The sequence below is a fragment of the Trichosurus vulpecula genome, chromosome 3, assembly GCF_011100635.1.
Source record: "Trichosurus vulpecula isolate mTriVul1 chromosome 3, mTriVul1.pri, whole genome shotgun sequence".
Lineage (NCBI taxonomy): Eukaryota > Metazoa > Chordata > Mammalia > Diprotodontia > Phalangeridae > Trichosurus > Trichosurus vulpecula.
The window spans coordinates 390,253,505-390,278,735 of record NC_050575.1 but is presented as its reverse complement, the minus strand read 5'-3'; the positions used below and the strand labels follow the sequence as shown (position 1 = coordinate 390,278,735).

At 39.3% G+C, this 25,231-nt stretch overlaps 1 protein-coding gene across 1 annotated transcript in view; it reads right to left on the bottom strand.

The window, feature by feature from the left end:
* ACSF3 (acyl-CoA synthetase family member 3) overlaps positions 1-25,231 on the bottom strand; it is a 239,946-nt gene that overhangs the window by 190,107 nt on the left and 24,608 nt on the right. The window contains exons 2-4 of the mRNA XM_036752516.1: positions 19,972-20,074; positions 7,963-8,676; positions 6,191-6,346 (exon numbers count right to left, since the gene is read on the bottom strand). Of these exons, the coding sequence (XP_036608411.1) occupies positions 6,191-6,346; positions 7,963-8,649 (843 nt within the window). The 5' untranslated portion in view covers positions 8,650-8,676; positions 19,972-20,074. The remainder of the gene's footprint in view (positions 1-6,190; positions 6,347-7,962; positions 8,677-19,971; positions 20,075-25,231) is intronic.

Genomic DNA, 25,231 nt, shown 5'->3' with positions numbered 1-25,231 from the left:
TAGAAAGAGAAATTCCATTTAAAATAACTGTAAACAATACAAAATACTTGGGAATCTACTTGCCAAGATAAACCCAGGAACTATATGAACACAATTATACAACACTTTTCACACAAATAAAGTCAGATCCAAACACCTGGAAAAATATCAGTTGCTCATGGGTAGGCTGAGCCAATATAATAAAAATGACAATTCTGCCTAAGCTAATTTATTTATTTAGTGCCATGCTAATCAGACTACCAAAAAATTATTTGATAAAGGTAGAAAAAAAAAACAACAAAATTCATCTGGAAGAAACAAAAGGTCAAGAATATGAAGGAAATTAATGGAAAAATTAAAAATTGGAAATTAAATGGAAAATAGAAATTAAAAGGAAAAAATGGAAATTAGAGGAAAAAAATAAAAAGAAAGGTGGCCTAGCAATACCAGATCTCAAACTATATTATAAAGCAGTAATTATCAAAACTACCTGGTAATGGCTAAGAAATAGAGTGGTGGATCAGTAGAATAGATTAGATATACAAGACACAGTAGTCAATGACCATAGTAACAGTGTTTGATAAACCCAAAGAAAGACCCCAGCCTTTGGGATAAGAACTCATTATTTAACAAAAACTTCTGGGAAAACTAAAAAACAATAGGACGTAAACTAGGTATAGACCAACATCTCGCACCATATACCAAGATAAAATCAAAATGGGTGCATGATTTAGATATAGAAGGTAACACCATAAGCAAATTAGAAGAGCAAGGAATAGTCTACCTGTTAGATCTGTGGGGAAGGGAAGAATCCATGACCAAAGAGATAGAGAGCATTACAAAATATAAAAAAGATAATTTTGATTATATTAAAATAAAAAGCCTTTGTACAAATAAAACCAATGCAACCAAGATTAGAAGGAAATTAGAAAGTGAGGAAACAATTTTTATAGCAAATATCTCTGATAAAGGTCTCGTTTCTCAAATATATAGAGAACTGAGTCAAATTTTAGCAGAATACAAGCCATTCCCCAACTGATAAATGGTCAAAGGACATGAACAGGCAGTTTTCAGATAAAGAAATCAAAGCTATCTATAGGCATATGAAGAAGTGCTCTAAATCACTTGATTAGAGAAATGCAAATTAAAACAACTCTGAGATACCATCTCACACATATCATATTGGCTGTGACAAAAAAGGAAAATGACAAATGTTGGACAGGATATGGAAAAATTGGGACACTAAAGCATTGTTGGTGGAGCTGTCAACTGATCTAAGCATTGTGGAGAGCAATTTGGAGCTGTGCCCAAAGGGCTACTAGGTCTGTATCTCAAAGAGATCATAAAAAAGGGGAAAGAACCTACATGTGCAAAAATATTTATAGCAGTCCTTTTTGTGGTGATAAAATATTGGAAATTGTGAGGATGCCTACCAATTGAAGAATAGCTGAACAAGCTGTGGTATATGAATGTAATGGAATACTATTGTGCAATAAGAAATGATGAACAGGAAGATTTCAGAAAAACCTGGAAAGACTTCTACAAACCAATGCAAAGTGAAATCAGTAAAACTAGGAAAACACTGTGTACAGTATCAGCAACACTGTGTGATGACCAACTATGAATGACTCAGCTGTTCTCAGCAACACGATAATCCAAGGAAGGAAAATGTTTCTCCACATTCAGATAAAGAATTGATAGACTCAGTACAAATCAAAGCATATTTTTTCACTCTACTTTTTTGTGGGTTTTTTTCCCTTTTAATCTGTTTTTTCTTTCACAACTGTAACTAATATGGAGATATGCTTTATGTCACAGCACATATATAACCTATATCAAATTGCCTACCATTTTTGGAAGAGGGGAGCAGAGGAAGGGAGAAAAATTTAGAACTCAAAATCTTGTAAAAATGAATGCTAAAAATTGTCTTGACATGTAATTGGGAAAAAATTAAATTAAATCAAATTTTAAAAAAGGAAATGTTTAAGTTAAGAACTTGCATTACACAAACATCATTTCTGATGTTTTCCTCATATTCCTTTTCACATAAATGCTGCTAATTGCCCAGATCCTCATCTTCCAGAAGAGAACCTCATGGGACAGGTGCAAAGGTAAGAGGAGACAGTGATGGCCATCAATAACCTTTCCTGGGCTACCAAAGTCCAACAGCTCACAGTTTAGAGAATTCTGGTCTTTAGACTGAGGATCTGTCTTAACGGAAGAGGAAAATCAGCCAAGCTTAGTTCCATCTTAATCTTTAATTTTCCTGGGATATTTTAGCATTTGATTCTACCAGCACTCACCTAGAAACACAAAGTCCTACATGTCATTTCAAAGGACACCATCCTGTGGAGTTCATTCTCTCCACCTCTGCAGGTATTAATGTAGCTCAGCCTGGCAGGATCTCACAGACACTAAGCAAACATCAGATCTGGACCTGTGCCGTCCATATTTGCTTATGGTAATGAACGATTCATTTGATATAATAACATGCCACAAATAAGATCCAACCCACCATGACTCTCTTGATCTGCCTTCACATAAGGCCATATGTGTCTGAAGTGGGCTAAACCCTTACTCTGTTTTGGTCCAAGTGATTCAGCTTCCATTCAGGTTTTTTTCTTTTCTTATCAAACTCTAATCGACTGGTTTCTTAAGGGGCAGTAGAAAAAAAAACCCTAAAGCAGCAAAACTCCCATTCCTTCTGAGAAAACCTCAATTGAAATTGTGCTTCTTTTTGAAAGTTGATTTCAGTAGCAAAGGGCATTTTGTAAACAGCTGGTGAAAATAGGCTCAAACTGAAAGGCGGCTTGCATTAAATTACACAAGAAAGTCTGATTTACCCTTGTGGGCTTCTTTGTAGTGCCAATCAAACCACTCTACTCCCAGGGGAGGCCCTCAAAACAGGGGGGGAGGAGGCGAGGGGGGAAAGGGCAATTTACATCCTTCAGAGACCCAACAGCCCAGGAGAGCTCTGGGGACCAAGCTGCCCGTGGTGTCTGCATCACAAACAGCTCCTCGGCAAACCCTCACCTGCACAAGGTCAGTTTTCAGGGTCAATATAAAATGTCCTCAATTGCTGTCCTCTCTTGCCCTTAGCTGTCAATCCCTGCTGAGTGCTGTGAGCAGCCTCAGGTGCCCCTCTTCCCTCCCTCCTCCAGAATCCATTCTTCAACGTCAGCTCATTGATCCAAGGATGTCGGGAGAGCAGCACTGAGAAGCATGAGTGTGGAAGGGGCCATCAATCACTAAATGCCACAGGACGTAAAGAAGTGTGCATACGGTTTTGGTCCATCTCATCTTTGAGGCTAACACTTCCTCTTCCCTCCATTAATTACTCCAACACATCATTTAGGCTGAAGTGGCTCATCACTGGGATGGAATACGGTGGGAAGAGACAGAAAGGTGGTGTTCACAGAAGACATCAAAAGTACTGGGAACTGAAGGCGCTGGAATCTCAAATATTCAGAAATCTCTAACAGTTCAGGCAATATTTATATGCTGTATATGCGTTTTATAATATTTTAATGTATCCTTTTTGAAAGGGAAAATATTTCCACTGGCATCAAGAAACAGACAAACTTCATTGATTGACTTTGGTGAGACTTTTATGTACACCTGAATACTTCCAGACATCCTCAGAAAGCACATTTGAGTCACAGCTGAGATTCACAGTTGGCTGGAGGCAAAGAGTGAATGAATGCTGGGCTCAGGAAACCCAGTTTCAAATACAGGCTCTAGCACTCAAGAACCAAGTGACCAAGGTCAAGGTCAACTCATTTCTCTGAATCTCCATTTTCTTATTTGTAAAATGTGGATAACACTGGCCCTACGTACATCACAGAGCTGCTGTAAGCAAAGTGCTTTGTAAATCCTGAGACAATATAAATGCGACTTGTTATTATGATGATTATCATACAAACAGCTCCAGGAAAAGGCAATGCTGTATACTGTTCAACAGAGCAGTCTGATGAAATGAAGAAAAATGACAATGCCCTCTAAAAGGAACCTTACTGGAGCACCATTTATTTTTACCCACTGTTCAGGGATGGGGAATCAAAGCTCTTGACCACAAATAGGTTTAAGACCTTTAGCTTTTTCTTTACATAAATGGTGGGAGGGGGGAAAAAAGGTAAGCCCTCTCCTGATCCATGAATTTTCCAACACAGACACTTCAAAGAAATTCACTATGATCTCACCTCCATTCATGCTTTCTTTTTCCACGCAATTATTGTCAATGTCCTTCCATAAATCCTCCAAAGAGGATCTATCCAACATGGCATAGGCCTTGCTCTGTGTCTTTTAGATGTCGGTGATACCAGTGCAACTTTGGGGCATTGACCAGCAATTATCCCTCACTTTGCTTACATCTAGCCCAAATCCAAACATCTTAGATTATATCTTTACACCAATTCTAGCATACAAGTTACCACTGGGAACATGTACAGCCTAATGATGCCCAACATGACATCATTCATTGCCCGCTGGATCGCTGATGCCCAACATGATGCCATTCATTGCCCTTTGAATCACTGGCACCTAACATGTTATCATTCATTGCCTGTTGGATCGCCTGTAATTTTTTGCTCTTATGAACTTTATGGTATTCCACAATTCATACTTATCTAGCACTGCTGGGAGAAGAGTCATATCAGAAAGACATGATGAAATTCACACATCCCAGGAAAAAGGTTATGGAGCAAATCCTCCCCAGGAGAGATGATCCTTACAGTGAAGGAGGACATGTAAAGTAAATCAAGCCTCTTCAAATAAACCATGTACTTTAAGAAATCCTAGTGGTTCCTTTTTTATTTTTAATCCTCTAACAAAATGAATGGGGCAACTGGCACAGTGGATGAAGCACCAAGCATAGAACCAGAAAGGCTGGCCTCAGATATTTACTAGCTGTGTGACTGGGTAAGTCACTTAACCCTTCTTGCCTCAGTTTCCTCATCTGTAAGATAAGCTGGAGAAGGAAATGGCAAACCATTCGAGTATCTTTGCCAAGAAAATTGCAAATGGGATCATCAAAAGCCAGACACATCAGAACTACAACAAAAACAAAAATAAATAGCAGTTTTTAAAGAGAAAACTTACTTTGGACAGAGAAATACACCTTCTCCTCATAGGCTGTCAAGTCCAATCAAGCCAACAAGCATTTAAGTGCCTACTATGTGCCAGGTATTGAGCTAAGTGCAAGTAGGAAGCAGAGCTGTCCTTCCTTGGTAGACAATCTTTAAAGAGACAGGCAGTCTCATAGGACTCTAGCTCATAACAGTCAGGCAAATGCCAATAAAGTTTTAGGTGTGATATTCGCTAAAAATATCAAGATGAGATAAGTTTTGTATTTTGTGATTTATTTTGAGAAATGTTATTAATGTTTGGTTATAAAATTAAGATTTTTCTTCAAAAATGTTAAACATTTTTTTCCATGAATGAAACTCTTTTGAGGTGGTATAATATAATAATAATGTAAATCAATCGGAAAACAGGATCCTCTTACCATAACATAAATGTGTTTTAGGGTTACTTGTTCTGGCAAGTGCCATCTACCTTTACTAGAGAGCACACTCTGGTCACCGAGCAGCGTCCTACCTAGCTTAGAAAGGCATAGGCTCTGAGGCCTAGAGGGTACAACTCATTGTATACACGAACCAAATCCATACAGAGTGTCATTGGAGAACTATCTGTTTTCCTTGATGACAGACTGGGATATTGTGAGGAAGTGACAGGCTTGTAGCATCAAAGATTTAGAGTTGGAAGAGACTGACTGGTCATCTAGGCCAGGCTCGCTCACTTACAGGCGAATAAACTGAGGCTCACAGAGATTCAGTCACTTGACCAGGGGTGAAAAGCTGGTAAGCATCTGAGGCAGGATTTGAACCCAAGCCTTCCTGACTCCAAGCCCAATGGTCTATACCTCAATGCCATATGCTGGTAAAAAATGTTAATTGGAATTTCCTCTCCTCTCTTTGATCTTCCTCATCTTCTGAAAGAAATGCTAAAAAGGTGCAAAATGCCCAAGAGGTAGAAAACAAGGAGAAAAGGACCCCCTACCCCCAAAATAACTGACATAAAAGAGCTGGCGACACAGCGGTGAATCCTATAAGCCACAGAATATCATCTGACCCTTGTAGGTTGTGAAACCAAACAATACAGGCAGAGACTGAAGAATTTTTCCCAGGCCAATCTCCAATCTCATCAGACTTACCACTTTGGCATTGAATTCAGGCAGCATGACGCAGGTAGCTCCCACCCAGAGGGGACAAAGCAGCTTGTTGACCACGCCGTGGACATGGTGCAATGGAAGGACGTGAAGGATCACATCATCTTTCTTCCAGGCCCATTTGTCAACGAGCCCCGTTATCTGGAAGGAAGCAGAAACAAGGCCTTGCAGCGCGCTGTGACAGACAGGCATCAAGGAGCACGACTGTGGCTTAAATAAGGAAGCTCCTGGATGACACTCCCTATCTAAAGCTACTAACTAACGACCGTTAGCTTTTCAATCTGAAATACACATATTGGGTAACAAGCAAGTTTCCAGGGAAGTGGTCACCAAAAATGATTAAAGAAAGAATAATGATTTAATTTAAAATATTTCCTTAAAAATAAAAAAAATACGTACACATAAATGAGAAATGTTAGAGGTGGAAGAAACTTAAGAGGCAACTAAACCAACCTTGCATTTTACAGATGAGGAAAATGGTACCCAAGAAGTCACAAGGCTAATAAGGATCAGAGGCAGGATTCAAACTCAGGTTTTCTTGACTCCAAACTCAGCAGTCTCTCCATACTACTTCCCATAAAGTCACTATTTATTTAAAATAAGTTTGTGCCACTTAATGTATTTATTGCCTTAATCATTTTACCTTATTTATCTTCCAAAAGTGATGTTGTTGGTTAATAAAAAATGATACATGACTACATCTTTTAATCAATTAGGAAGCATTTATTGAGTGCCTAATATGACTGTGCCAGGCAATGGGTTAGTGCGTGAGGAAACAGACAAACATGAAACAATCCCTTCTCTCAAGGAGACAGCATGTACATATATAGACCTAGACAAAATTGGCAGAAGTAAATTTGGGCTTGGAGAGGCACCAGCAGTTGGGGAAGGCTTCATTTAGAAGCTGATTCCTGAGCTGCATCCTAGCAGAAGAGAGGGATTCTTTCAAGTTGAGGGCAGCACACAAGATGGCCAGCACAAAGACGGAGATCGGGGGAGCAGCGCACCGTATGTGAAGAACAGAGAGAAGACCAGTTTGGTAGCACCACAGAATGCAGACATGTGCGTAACGTGCAGTGAGGCTGATGAGATAGGCTGGGGCCAGGTTGTGAACAGCTTTAAAAGCCAGACAGAAGTGTTTATATAGAGAGCCACTGGAATTTATGGAGTAAGGGAATGATACGGTCTGATCTGCACTTAAAGAAAATCACTTGCAACTGTATGGAGGGTTAGTTAGAAAGGGAAGAGATTACTTGGCTAAATGACATGTGATGTTCACATGATTCAAAATTAGCCAAGAACTAATTCAGCTAAGGGGGCAAGCTAGACAGTGCAGTGGACAGAGTGGCAGGCCTAGAGAGGGGAAGACCTGAGTTCAGATGTGGCCTCAGAGACTTAATAGCTGGGGGACCCTGGGCAAGTCACCTAACCCTGTTTGCCTCAGTTTCTTCATTTCTAAAATGAGATGGAGAAGAAAATGGCAAACGGCTCTAATATCTTTGCCAAGAAAACCCAAACTGGGGTCACAAGGAGTCAGACACGACTGAACAACAACAACAAACCAGCTAAGACAGTGGTGCCTTTTTAGTTATCCTACAGAAAATTAAATGAACTCCCCTCCAAATCTGGCCTCAGGTTATCAGCTCATAAGCCAGGGAACTCCAACTGAGAGAATAATTGGTTAATCACAAACCCTCCCTCAAACATTTCCCACCAGGGGCAGATAGTAGAGCAACAACACAAACAAGTCAACTCACCATCGCTTGTAGATTCTGGTGTGTACTTAGGACCCCTTTGGGTCTTCCTGTCGTCCCACTTGTGTAGATGATCATTGCCCCTCTATCTTTCCACTCTAATTGGGGAGCACGCTCTTGTTCATCAGCTTCTCCATCACAGACCTTGGATGTAAGGGGCAAAAATGACACCCCTATCTTGTTAACAACAGGCGTCAAAAGATCCACATACTCATGGCCGGCAATGACCAAAGAGCTCTGGGAGTCCTGGATGACGTACTCCAGCTCAGACGCTGGATGCTTCTTATACAGAGGAACAGCAATGCCTCCACTCATCCAGGATGCCCACTGGGCAATGACATAAGACACATCATTGGAGCAGATGAAGGAGATCCTTTCTCCTTTAATGTCTCCACTTGAACAGTTGTGAATCTTGCATATTTCCTGGGACAAGCGAAGACTTCTATAATAAAGGTCTTTGTATGTATACTGTCCACGGTGGTCAACTAGGGCAACTTTGTCCCCATATGCCAAGGCTCTGGTGAACACTGGAGTGATCTTTTCTGAATAGACTGTCCTGGTTGTGTGCAGATGGTTCCTGAGATGGCCATGTTTTTTGAGTCTTAAGGAACCCTGCCTATAATAGGCCAGAGCATGAACCAGACGCTGGAATGACGAGCTCATATGGAGAGGCTTCAAGCTGATAAACATTTCACCTAAATTTATCTAGGTACAAGGCTGCAAAAAGAAATATGAACAAACATGTTACTACCTACGTTACCATTTATACAAACATAAATATTTTCCTTACCACATAAAAGAGGCAAATCTGAGTCAGAATCCTCTTAATTTTTAAAGCTTTACAAACAATATCAAAATGAAATTTAGCTTAGTTTTCAAAGCTTAAGGTAACACACACAAATGAACTGCTGATACTTCTGCCATATACTATTTTTGAGTATTTAAATATTTGTGGATCAATTTTTAGCTCTCTCTTCCCCCTTTTCAATGTTCAAGAAAAAGAACTGCAAATGATTAATAATCATCTGAAAGAATGCTCCCAATCATTAATGAGAACTGCCAATCAGAACAATCTTGAGGTTATATCTCATACTCAGCAAATCGCCAGAGATGACAAAAGATAGGAGGAGTCAATGTTGAAGAGACTATGGAAAGACAGGGACACTAAGTTGCATCATTGGTGGAGCTGCGAATTGATCAGGCATTCTTTTCTTTAAAAAAATTTAATTTATTTGTAGTTTTCAACATTCATTTCCATAAGTTTTAAATTCTCCCCCCACCATGGCGTGCAATCTGATGTGGGTTCTACACATATATTCCTATTAAACACATTAGTCTTGTCACACAGAAGAATTATAATGAATGGGAGAAACCATGAGAAAGGAAACAAAACAAAACACAACAAAAGAGAAAAGCATCTGCTTCACTCTGCATTCTGACTCCATAGTTCTTTCTCTGGATGTGGATGGCATTTTCCATCATGAGTCCTTTGGAAAAGTTTTAGGTCCTTAAATTGCTAAGAAGGGCTAAGTCTATCAAAATCAGTCATAGCACACTGTGGCTGTTACTGTGTACAGTGTTCTCTTGGTTCTGCTCACTTCACTCAGCATCAGTTCATATAAGTCTTTCCAAGTTTTCCCAAAATCCACCTATTCATGATTTCTTACATTGCAATAGTAACCCATTACATTCATATATCACGACTTGTTCAGTCACTCCCCAATTGATGGGCATCACCTTGATTTCCAGTTCTTGGCCACCACAAAAAGAGCTGCTATACATATTTTTGTACATGTGGGACCTTTTCCCATTTCTATGATCTCCTTGGGATACAGCTCTGGAAGTGGTATTGCTGGGTCAAAGGGTATGCACATTTTTATAGCCCTTTGGGTATAGTTCCAAATTGCTCTCCAGAATAGTTGCGATCCAATCATTCTGAAAAACAACCTGGAAGTATACTAGGAAAGTAATTGGAATGTTTATGTTTGATGCAGAGGTGCTATTAGGAAAATACCCTGAGAAGGTCAATGACAAAAAAGAAAAGTCTCATATACACCAAAAGAATAATAGCAGCACTTTCTGTGACAGCAGAGAACTAGAATAAAGTAGATGCCCATCATTTGGAAAATGGATAGGCAAATTGGAGTACATAAATTTAATGGAATGTGACTACATCCAGAGGAACAATATACATAATGAATATAAAAAAAAGCATGGAAAGACTTCGATGAATTGATGCAAACTGAAGTAAGCAAAACTAGGAAAACAATATATACAATGACTACAACAGTGGAAATGGAAAGAATAACAAAAATAATCAAAACTGAATGCTGTGAAATTATAAATTTGGCCCCCAAAAAGAGATATGAGATAATACCTCCTCTGCTTCTCTGCTGAAGTGTGGGTCTATAGGAATGAAACTGCATATAATGTCAGACTTCTTTTTGATAAACTGATTTGTTATTTAGTTATTTTTCAGTCATGGCTGACTTGGTGACCCCTTCTGGAGTTTTTTTCTTGGCAAAGATACTGGAATGCTTTGCCATTTCCTTCTCCAGCTCATTTTACAGATGAGGAAACTTAGGCAAATAAGATTAAGTGATGTGCCCGGGGTCACACAGCTAGTAAGTATCTGAAACCAGATTTGAGGTCAGGAAGAGGAGTCTTTTTGACTTCGGGCCCAGCACTCTCTACTTCACCACCTAACTGTCCTGGTAAGCAGGTTAATTTTGCTGGTTTTCTTTCTTCCTCTTTTTTCTTCTTTGTTATGAGGGATAGTTTTCAGGGAGAGGCAAGGACACATCGGGAAATGGAGGTAATATGAAAAGTAAAGATTAATAAAATTTATTTTAAAAACACACACACACATATATAAGCTCTTGTTGTGTTGGCAAAGAATTGGAAATTGAGGGGACGCCCATGAACTGGGGAATGGCTGGACAAATTGTGGTATATGAATGTAATGGAATCCTATTGTTCAATAAGAAATGGTGAGCAGGCAGATTTCAGAAAAACCTGGAAAGACTTAAATTAACTGATGCTGAGTGAAATGAGAAGAACCAGGAGAACATTGTACACAGTAATAGCAACATTGTGTGATGACCAATGTTTTTAGACTTAACTCTTTTGAGCAATGCAATGATCTAAAGACAACTCCAAAAGACTCATGATGGAAAATGCTATCCATATCCAGAGAAGGAGCTATGGAGCCTGAATGCAGATCGAAGCATACTACTTTCTCTTTCTTGTTGCTGTTTTTTGTGTTTTTTTTCTCATGGTTTTTCCCTTTGGTTTTGATTCTTCTTTACAACATGATTAATGCTATGATCATACATGTATAGCCTAGATCAGATTGCATGCCATCTTGGGAAAGGCAGAGTAGATGAAGGGGGGCAATTTAGAACTCAAAATCTTATAAAAGTGAATGTTGAAAACTAAAACTAGATTAATTAATTTTTTAGAAATAAATTAAAAAAACACATACATAATAAAACTGCTAAGCAACAAAACCAAGAGGCTAATAAAGTGAATAATATTAGAGGTGAGTTTTGAATGATTAAAACAATGGCAAAAATAAAACCTTGTTGGATAATATGAATAACCTTGCTAAAGGAAGCTAAACTCTTCTCATCAAGGGACTCAAATGAGCAGATGAAGAAATATGCTTTTTTTCATCTTCAGTATTACAGGAATAGTTATGCTTCCCACCATCACATGATAACGCAGTAAATGGCAATTTAAAAAAAATAATGTGAATTTTTAAGCTAGAAGGGTGGTATTTACTTTTTAAAAGTTCAAATGCCATGCCAAATGAGAGACAGACACCTTCCTCCCAATACTTAACAAACCTCCTGCCCTTTATAACCTGACTGCAAAACCTACCATTCCCATTTCATGATACACCATTCCTGTTCTCACTCTCTATGGTCCAGCTAAACAGGATTCCTTGCTCTTCCTCATATGTGACACTCCACTTCCCAGCCCCATGTCTATGTACTGGATATCACCCTCTGCCTAAAATGCCCTCCTGCCCTACCTCCACCACTTAGAAGCCCTTGGTTTCCTTCATGGCTAAGCATAGGCACCAGTTTCTCCATTAAACATTTCCCCAACTGTAAACTCCTTGAAGGCAGAACAGTTTCACTATCACCCTTTGCCTGGCACTTTTAAAAGTTTCTTGATTGACCAATTGGTTACTCTGATGGATCCATGATTTCATCAGTGTGGGAACTCAACTAGTTTGGATTACAATACACATGACCCATGTTCAGGTCTTTCTGTAAATCACCCAACAAGAACCATCCCTTGCCCCTATACACACACACCCACACACCCACCCAAACAACCCCCCCCACACACACACATGGGAGGTCTTCCTCAGCTTCTTTAATATTATAACCTTGATGTTATCCAGTTGTTATCCCACCGAAGAGTGACCTAATTAATGTGGTGAGTATCTAGAGCAAGTGAGGGCTCGCCAGGAGGGCAGAAGAGCTGGCTGTCTTTCAAGTGGAATCCTTCACTGAGTCAGAGAGCACACTGACCTGGGAATGCTGCCCCCAAAGCCTCCTGCAGCTCCTTCTGATTTTCCCTATTAGCCAAATTTAGCCTGATGACTAGAGTGTAATTTGTGCACATCCCACTGAACACAGGATCCTGCCACAGGGCAAGCCTTCCCACTGAGAATGCTAAGCTAGAAGGCAATTAAGTGGATATGTATAAGTCTCTTTTCAAAGTACTTAAGGAGAAGGTGGGAGTAGAGGACTTTTCCTAATTACTTATGCACCAGTAACAGTTTACAAATGAAGTTTAACTTAAAAGTTCAAAAAATCAAGCGGGCCTCTTGTTATCTAGATTATTAGAACCTTATTTTCAGAGAGAGCAAAACTGAAAACCTTTCATTCTCAAAGTGAATAGCTTAACTTTGCCAGAACCTGTTGGGGTACCCCAGTCCCTAAATCTAACAACCCTTTTAGGAATCCCTTCCTCCTTCCAGACTGTCCTCTAACAGGAAAAATGAAAAGCACATTCGCAGTCAAAAGACTTATATCCAAAACACAGAAATTATAGCCAAAGCTGGAGGTCAGGAGATGGGACAGAATGTTCATTGGAACAGGAAAGCCATATGGCACTGGGGAGCTTACAGGCAAGAACCAATATGGGGAGAACAGGAACAGACAGATGTATAGTTATAAGGTCAGGTCACAGTTGGAGAAGCAGAGAGGAGAGGAAGAGAGGAACTAGAACATGGCCCAAAATCTAGGGGCTACTATTGAGATCTCTCCAAAGTCCTAACAAAGGATTCTCCTTTAACAAGGAAAGCTCTTCCACCCCAGCCTTAAAGAAGGATAAGACCTCCACTCAGGCAAGTTTCTCTAACCTCTTTTGCAAAAGCCAGAGGAAACACTATAATCTCAGGGTGAATAGAAGCTAAAGGGATAGCTAGGTGACACCACAGTGCATAGAGTACTGGGCCTGGAGTCAGGAAGACTCATCTTCCTGAGTTCAAATCCACCCTCAGACATTTACTAGCTGTGTGACCCTGGGCAAGTCACTTAACCCTGTTTGCCTCAGTTTCCTCATCTGTAAAATGAGCTGGAGAAGGAAATGGCAGACTGCTTTAGTATCTCTGCCAAGAAAACCCCAAATGGGGTCATGGTGAGTCAGAGATGACCAAAATGACTGAACAACAACAAATGGAAGTTTAATAGCTGAATAGCTATGATGTTTAACCTATTTATTCCTGAAAGCGTCTCTCATTCCCCACCCCTACCTCCCACTTCAAGTTTGGGGCTAATTCTTACCATGATCCAACTACACCAAAAATTGCACAAAGAGAGGACAAAAAGACAGCCCTAGAAGACAAAAGAAATTACCCAAATTGAAGGAATAAGTTGACTTGGACCTAGTTTAGCTGCAAAATAAATTTCTAAAAGTCTAAATGATTCCTTCACACATATGCCAGACTTTCAAAATCCCACCCAGACGGTCAGCATTGACAGGGAAGAGAAGGAAAGACAGGTAAGGTCACCTTCAGATCAAGTCTTCTTCTCCTGGACTTTCTCTAACAAGGCCCCAGAAACCTCTTCACCCGGGAAGCTCACTCCTCCCCTGGACTTTATACCTTGGAAGGACGCTTCCTCTCCCTTTGACTGGCTGGCTTCTCCCTGACCCTCCACTTTAAGGAGGAGGCCCAGGTTAGCCATATGTTTATGGTGCACTCTTGACTCTCCCAGACATTCTCAACTGGCACCTTCATCTAATAATTCCTCTCCCTGATGTGCTGTCTTCCCCCATTAGAATATTAATCTCCTTGAAAGGAGAGACTATCTTTCTTTTGGCTTGTATTTGTATTCCCAGCACTTGGCATACTGCCTAACAACTGTGATCACTTAATAAATGTTTGGTGACTTGAAGGTTGAACATTCAAATTTGTAAACAGAATTCCTGTTTTAAAACAGAAAATCTGGTTCCTAGTTCAGAAAGATCTAAGAGAAAATCACTAATAAAAAGAGAAATACAAACCAAAACACCTCTTCAGTTTTATTTCATATGCAGTAAATTAGCAAAGATGACAAAAACATAGAAATAGTCAATGTTGAAGGAGCTGCTGGAAGGAGCTGTGGTCACTCAAAGACCAAAGCACAGGCCAGGAGAGTAGTAAACATACGTTTCCTTAGATCATACCACCTTGGAAGAACTGAAAGACCCCCAAGAACAAGTTGCACAGAACTGACACTTGGGACAGTGCCCCCTCTATCTTGGGAGCATAGCCCAACTTTAAAATATAAAGTTAAGAATCAAGAAATAGGCTGGAAAAAATGAGCAAACAACAACAATGAAAAAGAAACTGACCATAGAAAGTTTCTGTGGTAACAGGAGTCAAAACTGCTATATCCAAAGCCTCAAAGAAAAATGGGAATTGCTCTCAAGCCCAAAAAGAATTCCTGGAAGAGCTCAAAAAGCATTTTAAAACTCAAATAAGAAAGGTGGGAAAAATTAGGAAAAGAAATGCTAGAAGTACAAGAAAATCATGAAAAAAGAGTCAACAGCTTAGTAAAAGAGGCACAAAAAATACTAAAGAAAATACTTAAAAAACAGACTAGGCCAAATGGTAAAAGAGACACAAAAATCCAATGAAGAGAATGTCCTAAAAAGCAGAGTTGGCAAAACGGAAAAAGATATACAAAAATTCACTGAAGAGAAGAGCTCCTTAAAAAGTAGAATTGGCCCAAGGGAAAAGATGATACAAAAGCTCACTGCAGAAAATAATACCTTAAAAATTAGAATTGAGCAAGTGGAAGCTAATGATTCTGTGAGACATCAAAAAGCAATAAAACCAAATCAAAAGGATGAAAAGATAGAAGAAAATGTCAAGTATCTCACTGGAAAAACAACTGGCCTGGAAAATAGATCAAGGAGAGACAATTTAAGAATTATTGGACTACCTGAAAACCATGTTCAGAAAGACCCTGCACATCATCTTTTGAGAAATCATCAAGGAAAATTGCCCCGCTATCCCAGAACCAGCGGGTAAAAGAGAAATTGACAGAATCTACCACTCACCTCCTGAAAGAGATCCCAAAACGAAAACTCCCAGGAATATTAAAGCCAAATTCCAGAGCTCTCAGGTAAAAGAGAAAATATTGCAAGCAGTCAGAAAGAAACAATTCAAATATCGTGGAGCCAGTCAGGATAACACAAGCTTTAGCAGCTTCTACATTAAGTGATCAGAGGGCTTGGAGTATGATATTCTAGAGTGCAAAGGAGCTAGGATTACAATCAAGAATCACCCACCCAACAAAACCAAGTATAATCTTTTGGGGGAAAAAGATCGACATTCAATGAAATAAAGGACTTTCAACCATTCTTGATGAAAGGACCAGAGCTGAATAGAAAATCTGACTTTCAAATACAAGACTCAAGAGAAGCATAAAAAGCTAAACAGGAAAGAGAAATCATAAAGAATTCAATAAGGTTAAACTGTTTATATTCCTACATGGGAAAATATAACTCCTAAAAACCTTCTCATTATTAGTGCAGTTAGAAGGAGTATTCATAGACAGAAAGCAGAGGTGTAAGTTGAATGTGATGTAATGATATCTAAAATGAAATAAAATTAAGGGGTGAGAAAGAAGAATGCACTGGGAGAAGGGAAAAGGGAGAGGTGGAGTGGGAGAAATTATCTCACATAAAAGAGGTATAAAAGAGATTTTACAGTAGAAGGGAAGATGGGGAAGGTAGGAGGGTACATGTGAACCTTACTCTCATTGGAAATGGCTCAAAGAGGGAATAATATAGACTAGACCTGCAAAACTTGCCAAAACTAAAACAGGCTAAACTTCTTCAGGTTGCAGATAGATGTTTAGTGGCTTACTTTCCATGTACAGGTAAAATTAATGATTAAACTATTTTGCAAATAAACCATATTCTTAAAAAGGAAATTTCAATTAATATCAATTTATTACATTTATTACTTAAGATTTTTATTTATCATGAAATCACATTAATGTTAAAAAAATTACTTTGCTAAGCAGTACAAGTTTTAATACAGTTTTCTTACTGCTTACACTTAGTAACAACTGAAAACACAGCAAAAAGATGTGACTCTCGCTCCTCTCAGACTAGAGACAGACTGATGATTGGTTGCTGTGGATCTCATGACAAACAGGAGAGAGTACACAGTGGCAACCTATCTGCCAAGTTACATGACAGACACAATAGTGACTAGTGGAAGGCAGGTTAAGCAGGGCATGGACAAAGCACTTGTTACATTTTTACTTTCTTTTAATCCTCTACATTTTTCAAGGGCTGCCTGAAATCCTTTGGTGGACCCCAAGTGGGCTGTATGTTGTGCAGACCTGACATAGACACTCAGTTGGGTACAGAAATCTATCTTACCCTACAGGAAAGTAGGAGAGGAAGGAAACTAAAGAAGAGGAGTGGGGGACTGTTAGAAGGGAGGGTAGATTGGGGAGGCAGTAGTCAGAAGCTAAACACTTTTGAGGATGGACAAGGTGAAAGGAGAAGTGTAGGATAAACAGGGCGAGAATAGGATAAAGGGAGATACATAAAAATCATAAGTGTGAAAAAAATTTACGGCAAGCTTCTCTGATAAAGGCCTCATTTCTCAAATATAATACAGAAATGAGTCAAATTTATAAAAATAAGAGCCATTCCCCAGTTGAAAAAATGGTCAAAGGATATGAATAGACAGTTTTCAGAAAAAGAAATCAAAACTATCTATAGTCATAAGAAAAAATGCTCTAAATCACTGATGACAGAAATGCAAATGAAAATAATTAAGGTATCACCCCATATCTATCAGACGGGCTAATATGACAGAAAAGGTAAGTGACAAATGTTAAAAGAGATGTGGGAAAATTGGGACAGTACAGCATTGTTGGTGGGGCTGTGAACTAATTCAGCCATTCTGTAACAGCAATTCGGAGCTATACCCAATGGGTTTTCAAATCATGCATACCCTTTGATCCAACAATAGCACTAGGTCTGTATTCCAAAGAGATAAAAAACAAAAAGGAAAAGGGTCTATGTGTACAAAAATACTTACAGCAGCTCTTTTTCGCTGCCAAAGAACTGGAAACAGAGGAGATGCCCATCAATTTGGGAATGGCTGAACAAGCTGTGGTATGATTGTGATGAAATAATACTGTACTATAAGAAATGATGCTCAGAAAAACTTGGAAAGACTTACAAGAACTGCTGTAGAGTGAACTGAGCAGAACTAGGAGAACACTGTACACAGTAATAACAATGCTGTACAATGGTCAACTGTGAGTGACTTAACGATTCTCAAAAATACAACGATCCAAGATAATTCCTAAAGGACTTATGATGAAAAATGCTATCCACCTCCAGAGAAAGAACTGGTGGAGACTGAATGCAGATCAAAGCATACTTTTTTCTAACTTTATTTTTCTTGGTTTCTTTTTTTTGTTTCAGTCTGACCTTTCTTTCATAACATGATTAACATGGAAATATGTTTTGCATGACTGCACATGTATAACTTATGTCAAATTGTTTGCTTTCTCAATGAGGAAGGAGAAGATGGAGGGAAGGAGAGGATTTGAAATTCAAAATTTTAAAAAACAAATGTTTAAAATTGCTTTTACATGTAATTGGGAAAAAAAATTTACTTTTTTTTTTTTAAAAAGCAACCTAAGTATCCATCACTGCACGGCATATACCAAGAGGTCAGAGATACAAAGACAGTAAGTACATTAATGTAAAAGATATTGCTGTGCTCATAAAAAATGGAGACTACCAAGAATTCAGAGAAGCATGAGAAGACTTATATGAAATGATATGCTGAAGTAAACAGAACCAGGAAAACAACATAAACAATGACAACAATGTAAAAAAAAAAAAGAACAAAAGTATGAAACTGCCACTGGGTAATTATAATGATCAACCTCGGCCCTGGAGTTGAGAAAATGCACCTTCCCCACCTTCACTCAAGTAACAGAGGACTATGGGTATGAAACATTGCATATGTTGTCAGACGTGGTTGATGTGTTGGTTAATATCACTGATCTGGGTTTTTTTTCCTATTTCTTTTATATTTTTTAACCAGCTGGATAGGGGAGGAAGGAGGGATCTGTTTGGAAATGAATAAAGTATCAAAATAAAAAGCATCAATAAAAATAAGATAGAAATTTAAAAAAATAAACAAAGGGCTAGGGATGCTAGACAGCTCAGCACAATTTCAAAGGCCAATGATAATGCATGATAACTTCTTCTGCTCCCTACAGCCCAAGAACAAGATGTCGCCTAAACAATTTACCTTCACCCTTAACTCACCTCTGTCTCTTTGGCTTCTCACGATGTCCATTTCTCACTTTCTCTACATGAGGCTCTCTCATGCTCTGTGGCTGTATCTCTGATGTCTGGTATCCCCTCACTGTGCTTTTTTTCCCCTCTATTTCTTTCTAGCACCTTTGCCTGTCTTTCCTTACTTATTTTCTCATGGCACAGAACTGAAGTACATGTTTGCCATGTAGATGTTAGACAGTTTTATGTTCTCAATTTTTAAAGCCAGTAAGTAGAACCAATTCTCTATCTATCTAAAGCTCTTGCTCACCCCAAAAAGTAAATTAAATTGCTTTTTACTTATCTATAGCCTTCTCCTGAATTATTTCTCTGGGTCAGTGGGCCTTGGTAGGAAAAAGGCTTCCCATCTCTGACCTAACCAGGGATAACTGCAACCTCTAGCCTCCTAGAAAGGTTGGGAGAGGATGAACAGTTTAGATGCTCTATTCTTCCCGTTCCCCAAAGGCATTGCAGAAGACTACTGAGGCAGAATTTTGGCAAAAAACAGAAGTACACTTATGCAAACCCTATTTCTAGCTTCAACAATGCTGCTTTGAACATTATATGGGATTCTTATTTCTTACAGCTCAAGTCACATTATCTCACCAGGCTCTACCAAGTATACAGTTACTAAAATAGCCAACATTTAAATAGAGAGATTCTGACACACAGAACCAAATTATGTCTGAGGCTTAACAGAGTAATGGTGTATTGGAAGGAAAACAATACTACAATTTTTTTAAAGTCACATTAACATATCTGTTTTGCCCCATTAAAAAAAAAGTTCCAAAATGCATTTCTACTTTCTACAAACCCCTTGAATTTTTTTTTTTTTACAGTGCAGAAAATCTCCATATCATAAGAAAACATCTGGGGTAGACTTCAGAAAAGAAGACAAAAAAGGCAATAAACACGTGGGATTTTTTTGTGTAAAGAAAATAATAGTGAAAACCAAACTACGATAGCATAACATGCTTTCCACTCTCACGCCTAATGAATTCTTACAAATCCTTTGGTATTTGCTTTGCAGGCTGGAGAGAAATATGAAAACAAAGCAAGCCTGCAAATAGAAAAAGGACTACTACAGTCTTTCTGGGTTATGGCTTCAAGGGCAGATTCTTGCTGATGAAAGAGAAAGAGAGATGTTAACAGGGGTGTTAATTGGAAAGAAACTCCACTTACCAGAGTCAAGCTAAAAAGCCCAGTTTTCCTGGCATCCAGCTCACTGTTACAACAGAAGGTCTGTACAGTGGAGTGAGATCCTATCAGATTATTCCATTTGTCCCTGTAAGGCACAAAGAGCAGGTGTTGGCTGCAATGTCACAACTCAGAGACTCCAAAAATTACATTATCCTCTTTTCACCATGATTAACTAGAACAAGGAGCTTCCGCATGACCTGGTCCAACGCTCTTAAAAGACTTCTGAGAATTGGTTTGGTGCACACCCATGGCAGCATCAGTACCATCACCATAAGAAACAAGCCATGTCCCCAATTATTTAATTCTATTGTTACAGAAGCTAAGATGAGCTAATTGGCCAGGAATGAACTGGAACTGTAGGTTGTTTGGGGCAGTTTATTTGTGAGCATCGCTCTTGAGCTGGAAGGAAGGGTTCTCTCTGCATCTCAGTTTCCTGATCTGTAAAATGAGAGCTTTGAGCCAGATACTCTCTAAAGTCCTTTACAATTACAAATCTACCATCTGATAAGCCTCCGACTCAGAGAGATCTGTGCTTTAATCCTACGTCTGGCACTAACTGGCTATGTGTTTCCTGGTAAATTAAATGATAGGGGTACACTAGCTGACCACCTTCCACTTCTAATCCTGTATTTTTCTATAACAATACTAGGCTCTTAGCACTGACTTCCTTTGTAACTCCTAGCAAATCTTGAGAGTAAAAAGCTCCTAGATTAATTTCCCCATTAAAAAAAATTAAGATGACATCAATAACTTTTCAAAGTAGCTATGATGAGGAATTAAGTGATAATAAAGAACTCTTAAAAGTGATGATATTATAAATGATCAGGCATTTAATAAATAGCATTCAGACTTCAAGAGTAAATTAAAGTGATACCCCCAGAAGGGTATGAAATGCAGATACAAATTCAGACTGGAACAAATGACATAAATTCTATAGTCCCCACTCTGGCTTGAGTGGATATTGCAAAAAATCACTTGAAAAATATTATAGCTAGCACACTGAAGGTCTTGTGGTGACAGCTAAGATCTGAATTTGCACAGAGTAAGATGAAGCAAATACTAAGCTAGGGGAATGAACACAAAATGTAATAGGAGGCAAACATCATTAAAAAGCAAAACAAACAAAAACATCACATTGGTGCCAGGGTGCCAGATGCCACACCTTCAAATATACCCCTGTACAACTCTGCTTTGCAGAGATATAATCTGGTGGCACAGGAAAAAGGACGGCCTCACTGACAGCAAAGTTTGAATGTCAGATACTAATTTAGGTACAAAGCAAGGCAAAATAAGTAGATGTATTTGTGTTCCAGGTTCAGCACTTACGAGCTGCGTGAGAACGGACAAGTCAATTTACCTCCTAGAGACTATTTCCATATTTGTAAAATGGGAATAACACTTCCACTGCCTCCCTCACAGGGTGGTGAGGAAGAAAGAGGTTTGTAAATCTTTAATAGCTAGATAAGTGTGTGCTGTTGCTATTAAGTATTAGTGGGAAAGGAATTCAACTTGGTCGGTTTGGCCCCAGAGAGCAGAAGGAGAAGCAAGAGGCTGCGATTGAAAAGAACAAATTTAGGCTTGGTGTCAGGAAAAACTTCCTACTAATTAGAGCTGCTAAAGAAAAGAGCATCAATAAAACACACAAAGAGAAAGAAATTAAAAAAAAAAAAACCACTTTCTTCTGTTAAAAGGGTGACACAAACATACAGGGCAATTTTACTACTATCTTGTTAAATTTAACACAAACTTTTTAAAAAAACCAACTATATAAGAGAAGGTCACAGTTTCAGATACATTACTCTTCTTTCTTCTTTGTACGTTGATATTTTGTGTTTATTTGATAATTATTAAGTTCTTAATGAAAAAGAAACCGAAAGAGAATAACCAACTTGAGCTGTGAAAATCGGTAATGGCGGCCACCCACTGGAGGTCTGAGCAAAGGAAGGATCGTCATTTGTCAATACTGTTGAAGATAGGATTCTTGTCCTATTAAACCAGATGTCATCTGAGGTCCCTTATAATTCAGAGAGTTTGTAATCATCATCATTATCATTACTATTATTATTAAGAGAAGGAGAGAGATGAGGAAGCTGCTTCTACCAATGGTGGTTAGCACCTTCTCTAAGAGAGTTGCCTGAAATATGGAAAAGCCAAGTGACTTGGCCAGGATCACACAGCCAGAGTGTGTTGGGGGCAGGACTTGAACCCAGAACTTCCTGGTTGTGAGGCTAGCTCTCTATCTACCATACCATAGAGCCTCTGACAACAGTGATGACAAGGATGACAACCAAAACACTTTATTTAGATTGATAGATCAGCAGAATGCTTGGATTTCAAAAGGCATCTGACCAAGCTTTTCAAGATATCCTTATGGATGTCTATATAGATGACAGTATAGTTAGGAGGATTTAAAACAAATGGCGTGTCCTAACCAAAAGAGTAGTAATTAATGGATTGATGTTAACCTGGAAGGGGGTGGGGTCTCTAGTGGATTATTCTAGGAGTAAGAAAAACAGGTAGAAACTGTAGAGAAATAGATTTTGTGTCAAACTTGGAGCAGGTAGGTGGCATAGTGAATGGGCCTGAACATAGAAAGACTCCTCTTTCTGAGTTCAAATCTAGCCTCAGACACTTACTAGCTTAATCTTGTTTGCCTCAGTTTCCTCATCTGTAAGATGAGGTGGAGAAGGAAATGGCAAATCACTCCAGTATCTCTGTCAAGAAAACCCCAAACAGGGTCATGAAGAGTTAGACATGACTGAAAAAATTGACTGAACAACAACACGAGAAAAACTTTTTAATAAAAAAGAGTTGTCCAAAAGTGGACTGGGAAGCTTTCTCTAGAGAGCTTCAGAAAGACTGGGCAAGAGACCAGCAAAGATGGTGGAGTGGGAGGAAGAAATAGAGCCAAGTTCTACCTCCAAACTTTCCCAGCAGACATATAAAGAGAACCAGACCAAGTCATAACCAAGAAATCCAAAGAAAAATTGAAGTGAGTTATTTTTCCAGCCAAGGTCAGACTAAGGAGACAGGCAGAGGTCTGAAGCCGTGGGGAACCAGAACTATCTGGGAAGATGCTATGCCCTGGGTCTAAAGTAGGGGCTATAGCTATGTACTGGTGCAAGAAACAGTCACTGCTTAAGAGGGACAGTCCTGTTGCCATGGATAGAATGGGAAGAGCAGCCAACAGGCAGCTCTGGCTCACTGACTGCAGAATTTGATCCCAGACCCATTGTGGACGGAGGAGGGGATTTGAGCTTAGGGGCAGCTGATGGCCGCATCCTGGAGAAAGTGGAGGGGTTGGTTGTAGGTCTGAGGCTGCAAACCAGGAAAGGGATAGAAGCAAGCAGCATCTGTCACTCTGACTCTAGAGTAGGGTCTTGGGTTTGGCCTCCAGCCCAGTCTGAGGCTTACAACTGAGAAACCTGGGCAGGGAGCTGAAAACAGGAGGGATTCTGTAGTTTTATCACTCTGAACCTGCAAAATTTACCAGCTAGATGACGGGGGGTTGGGCCAGCAGCAGTCAACCAGGTACAAAACTAACCTGTGTGTCTCAGGCAGTCAGTCAGTCAATAAATATTTATTAAGCACCTACTGTACACGAGTCATGTGCATAGGGATACAAAAAGAGGCAAAAGAAAGCCCATGCCCTCACAAGCTCGCAATCTCCCAGAGTCAACTGGGTTTGAGAGCTTGCAAAGCTCAGACTTCACCCTAGGTCAGACCACTTGGGGTATATGTTGGCAAGTCTCTGGTCTGAGCTGCCCCGAGACTCTGAAAGGAAACAACACTCAATGTGTCGAGAAAGCAGTAGCAGGACTCCAGACAACACAGATCAGGGCCAAACAAGACCCAGATATTCCTTCCAGAAGTATAGGAATAAACAAAGATTCCCACCATAAAGGAGTATGTGTGGTACCAGGGATGGCCCAGACACAAACCGAGAAGAAAGGGCTACTTGCAAAATATTTATAAACGGAGCTAATAGGCAGTTAGGTGGTACAATGGATAGAATGCTGGGTCTGGAGTCAGGAAGACCTGAGTTCAAATGAAACTTTCTAGCTGTCTGCCTCTGGGCAAATCACTTCACCTCTGTCTACCACAATCTCTTCAACCGTAAAATAGGGATAATAATAGTATTTACTTCCCAGGGTCTGTAAGGATCAAGTGAGGTAATATTTGCAAAGAGCTTAGCACAGTATCTGGAACATAGTAAGCACCTAGTAGATGCTTATTGGCTTCCCTATCTCCCAAGAAAAATAGCTTGGATATAAGGTTAACTAGAATTTCGAAAAGAAATAAATCAAGAGTTAAAAAATGATTTTGTAGATGAAATGGGAATGCTAGAAGAAAGAATGGGAAAAGAAGCAACAGTTTGGGAAGAAAGACTTAAAAGGCAAGTTATCATCTTTGAAATAATAGGTACAAAACCTTTCCCATGTAACAGACTCTTTGAAAATTAGAATGGAACAAACAGATGTTAATGACTCCATGGGACAACAAGAAATATTAAAACAAAGTCAAAGGACTGAAAACATAGGAGAAAATATAAGGCATCTCATTTCAAAAACAACTGATCTGGAAAACAAGTCAAGGAGAGATAATTTAAGAACAATGCACTCTCTGAAAGCCATGATTAAGGGGGAAAATTAGCCTGAGCATCATATTCCATGAAATCACAAAAGGAAACTGCCCATATCCACTAGAACCATGGACAGAGTGAAAATAGAAAGAATTCACCAGTCACCTCCTAAAAGAAACCCCAAAGTGAAAACTCCTGAGTTTCCAGGTCAATGAAAAAAATACTGCAAGCAGCTAGGAAGAAAGAATTCAGGTACCAAGTAGCTGTGGTGGGAGGGGAAAATGAAAAGGTGGGGAAGAAGATTGGGGTTACTTATCTCACATAATTGGGGTATGTAAGTAAAAGACTATTCAGAAAAGGAGGAAAGGGTGGGAAGAATAGGCAATACCTGAACCTTACTTTCATCTGAACTTGTCAAAGAAAGATAGAACACACACAAAGAAATGGCGTAGAAATACACTTAACAGGGAAATGGAAGGGAAAGAGGAGAAGAAGGAATAAAAGGGAGAGAAAATTCAGGGAGGTATTACTCATAAGCAAAACAAACTCTCACCACAGGCAATGGAGTATAAAGTGGAGTTTGAAAGGGTAAGAACCTGTGATTATGGTCTGGGGGAGAAGAGAAGAAAAGCATGGAGCATAAGCTGACTGGATCAAGCA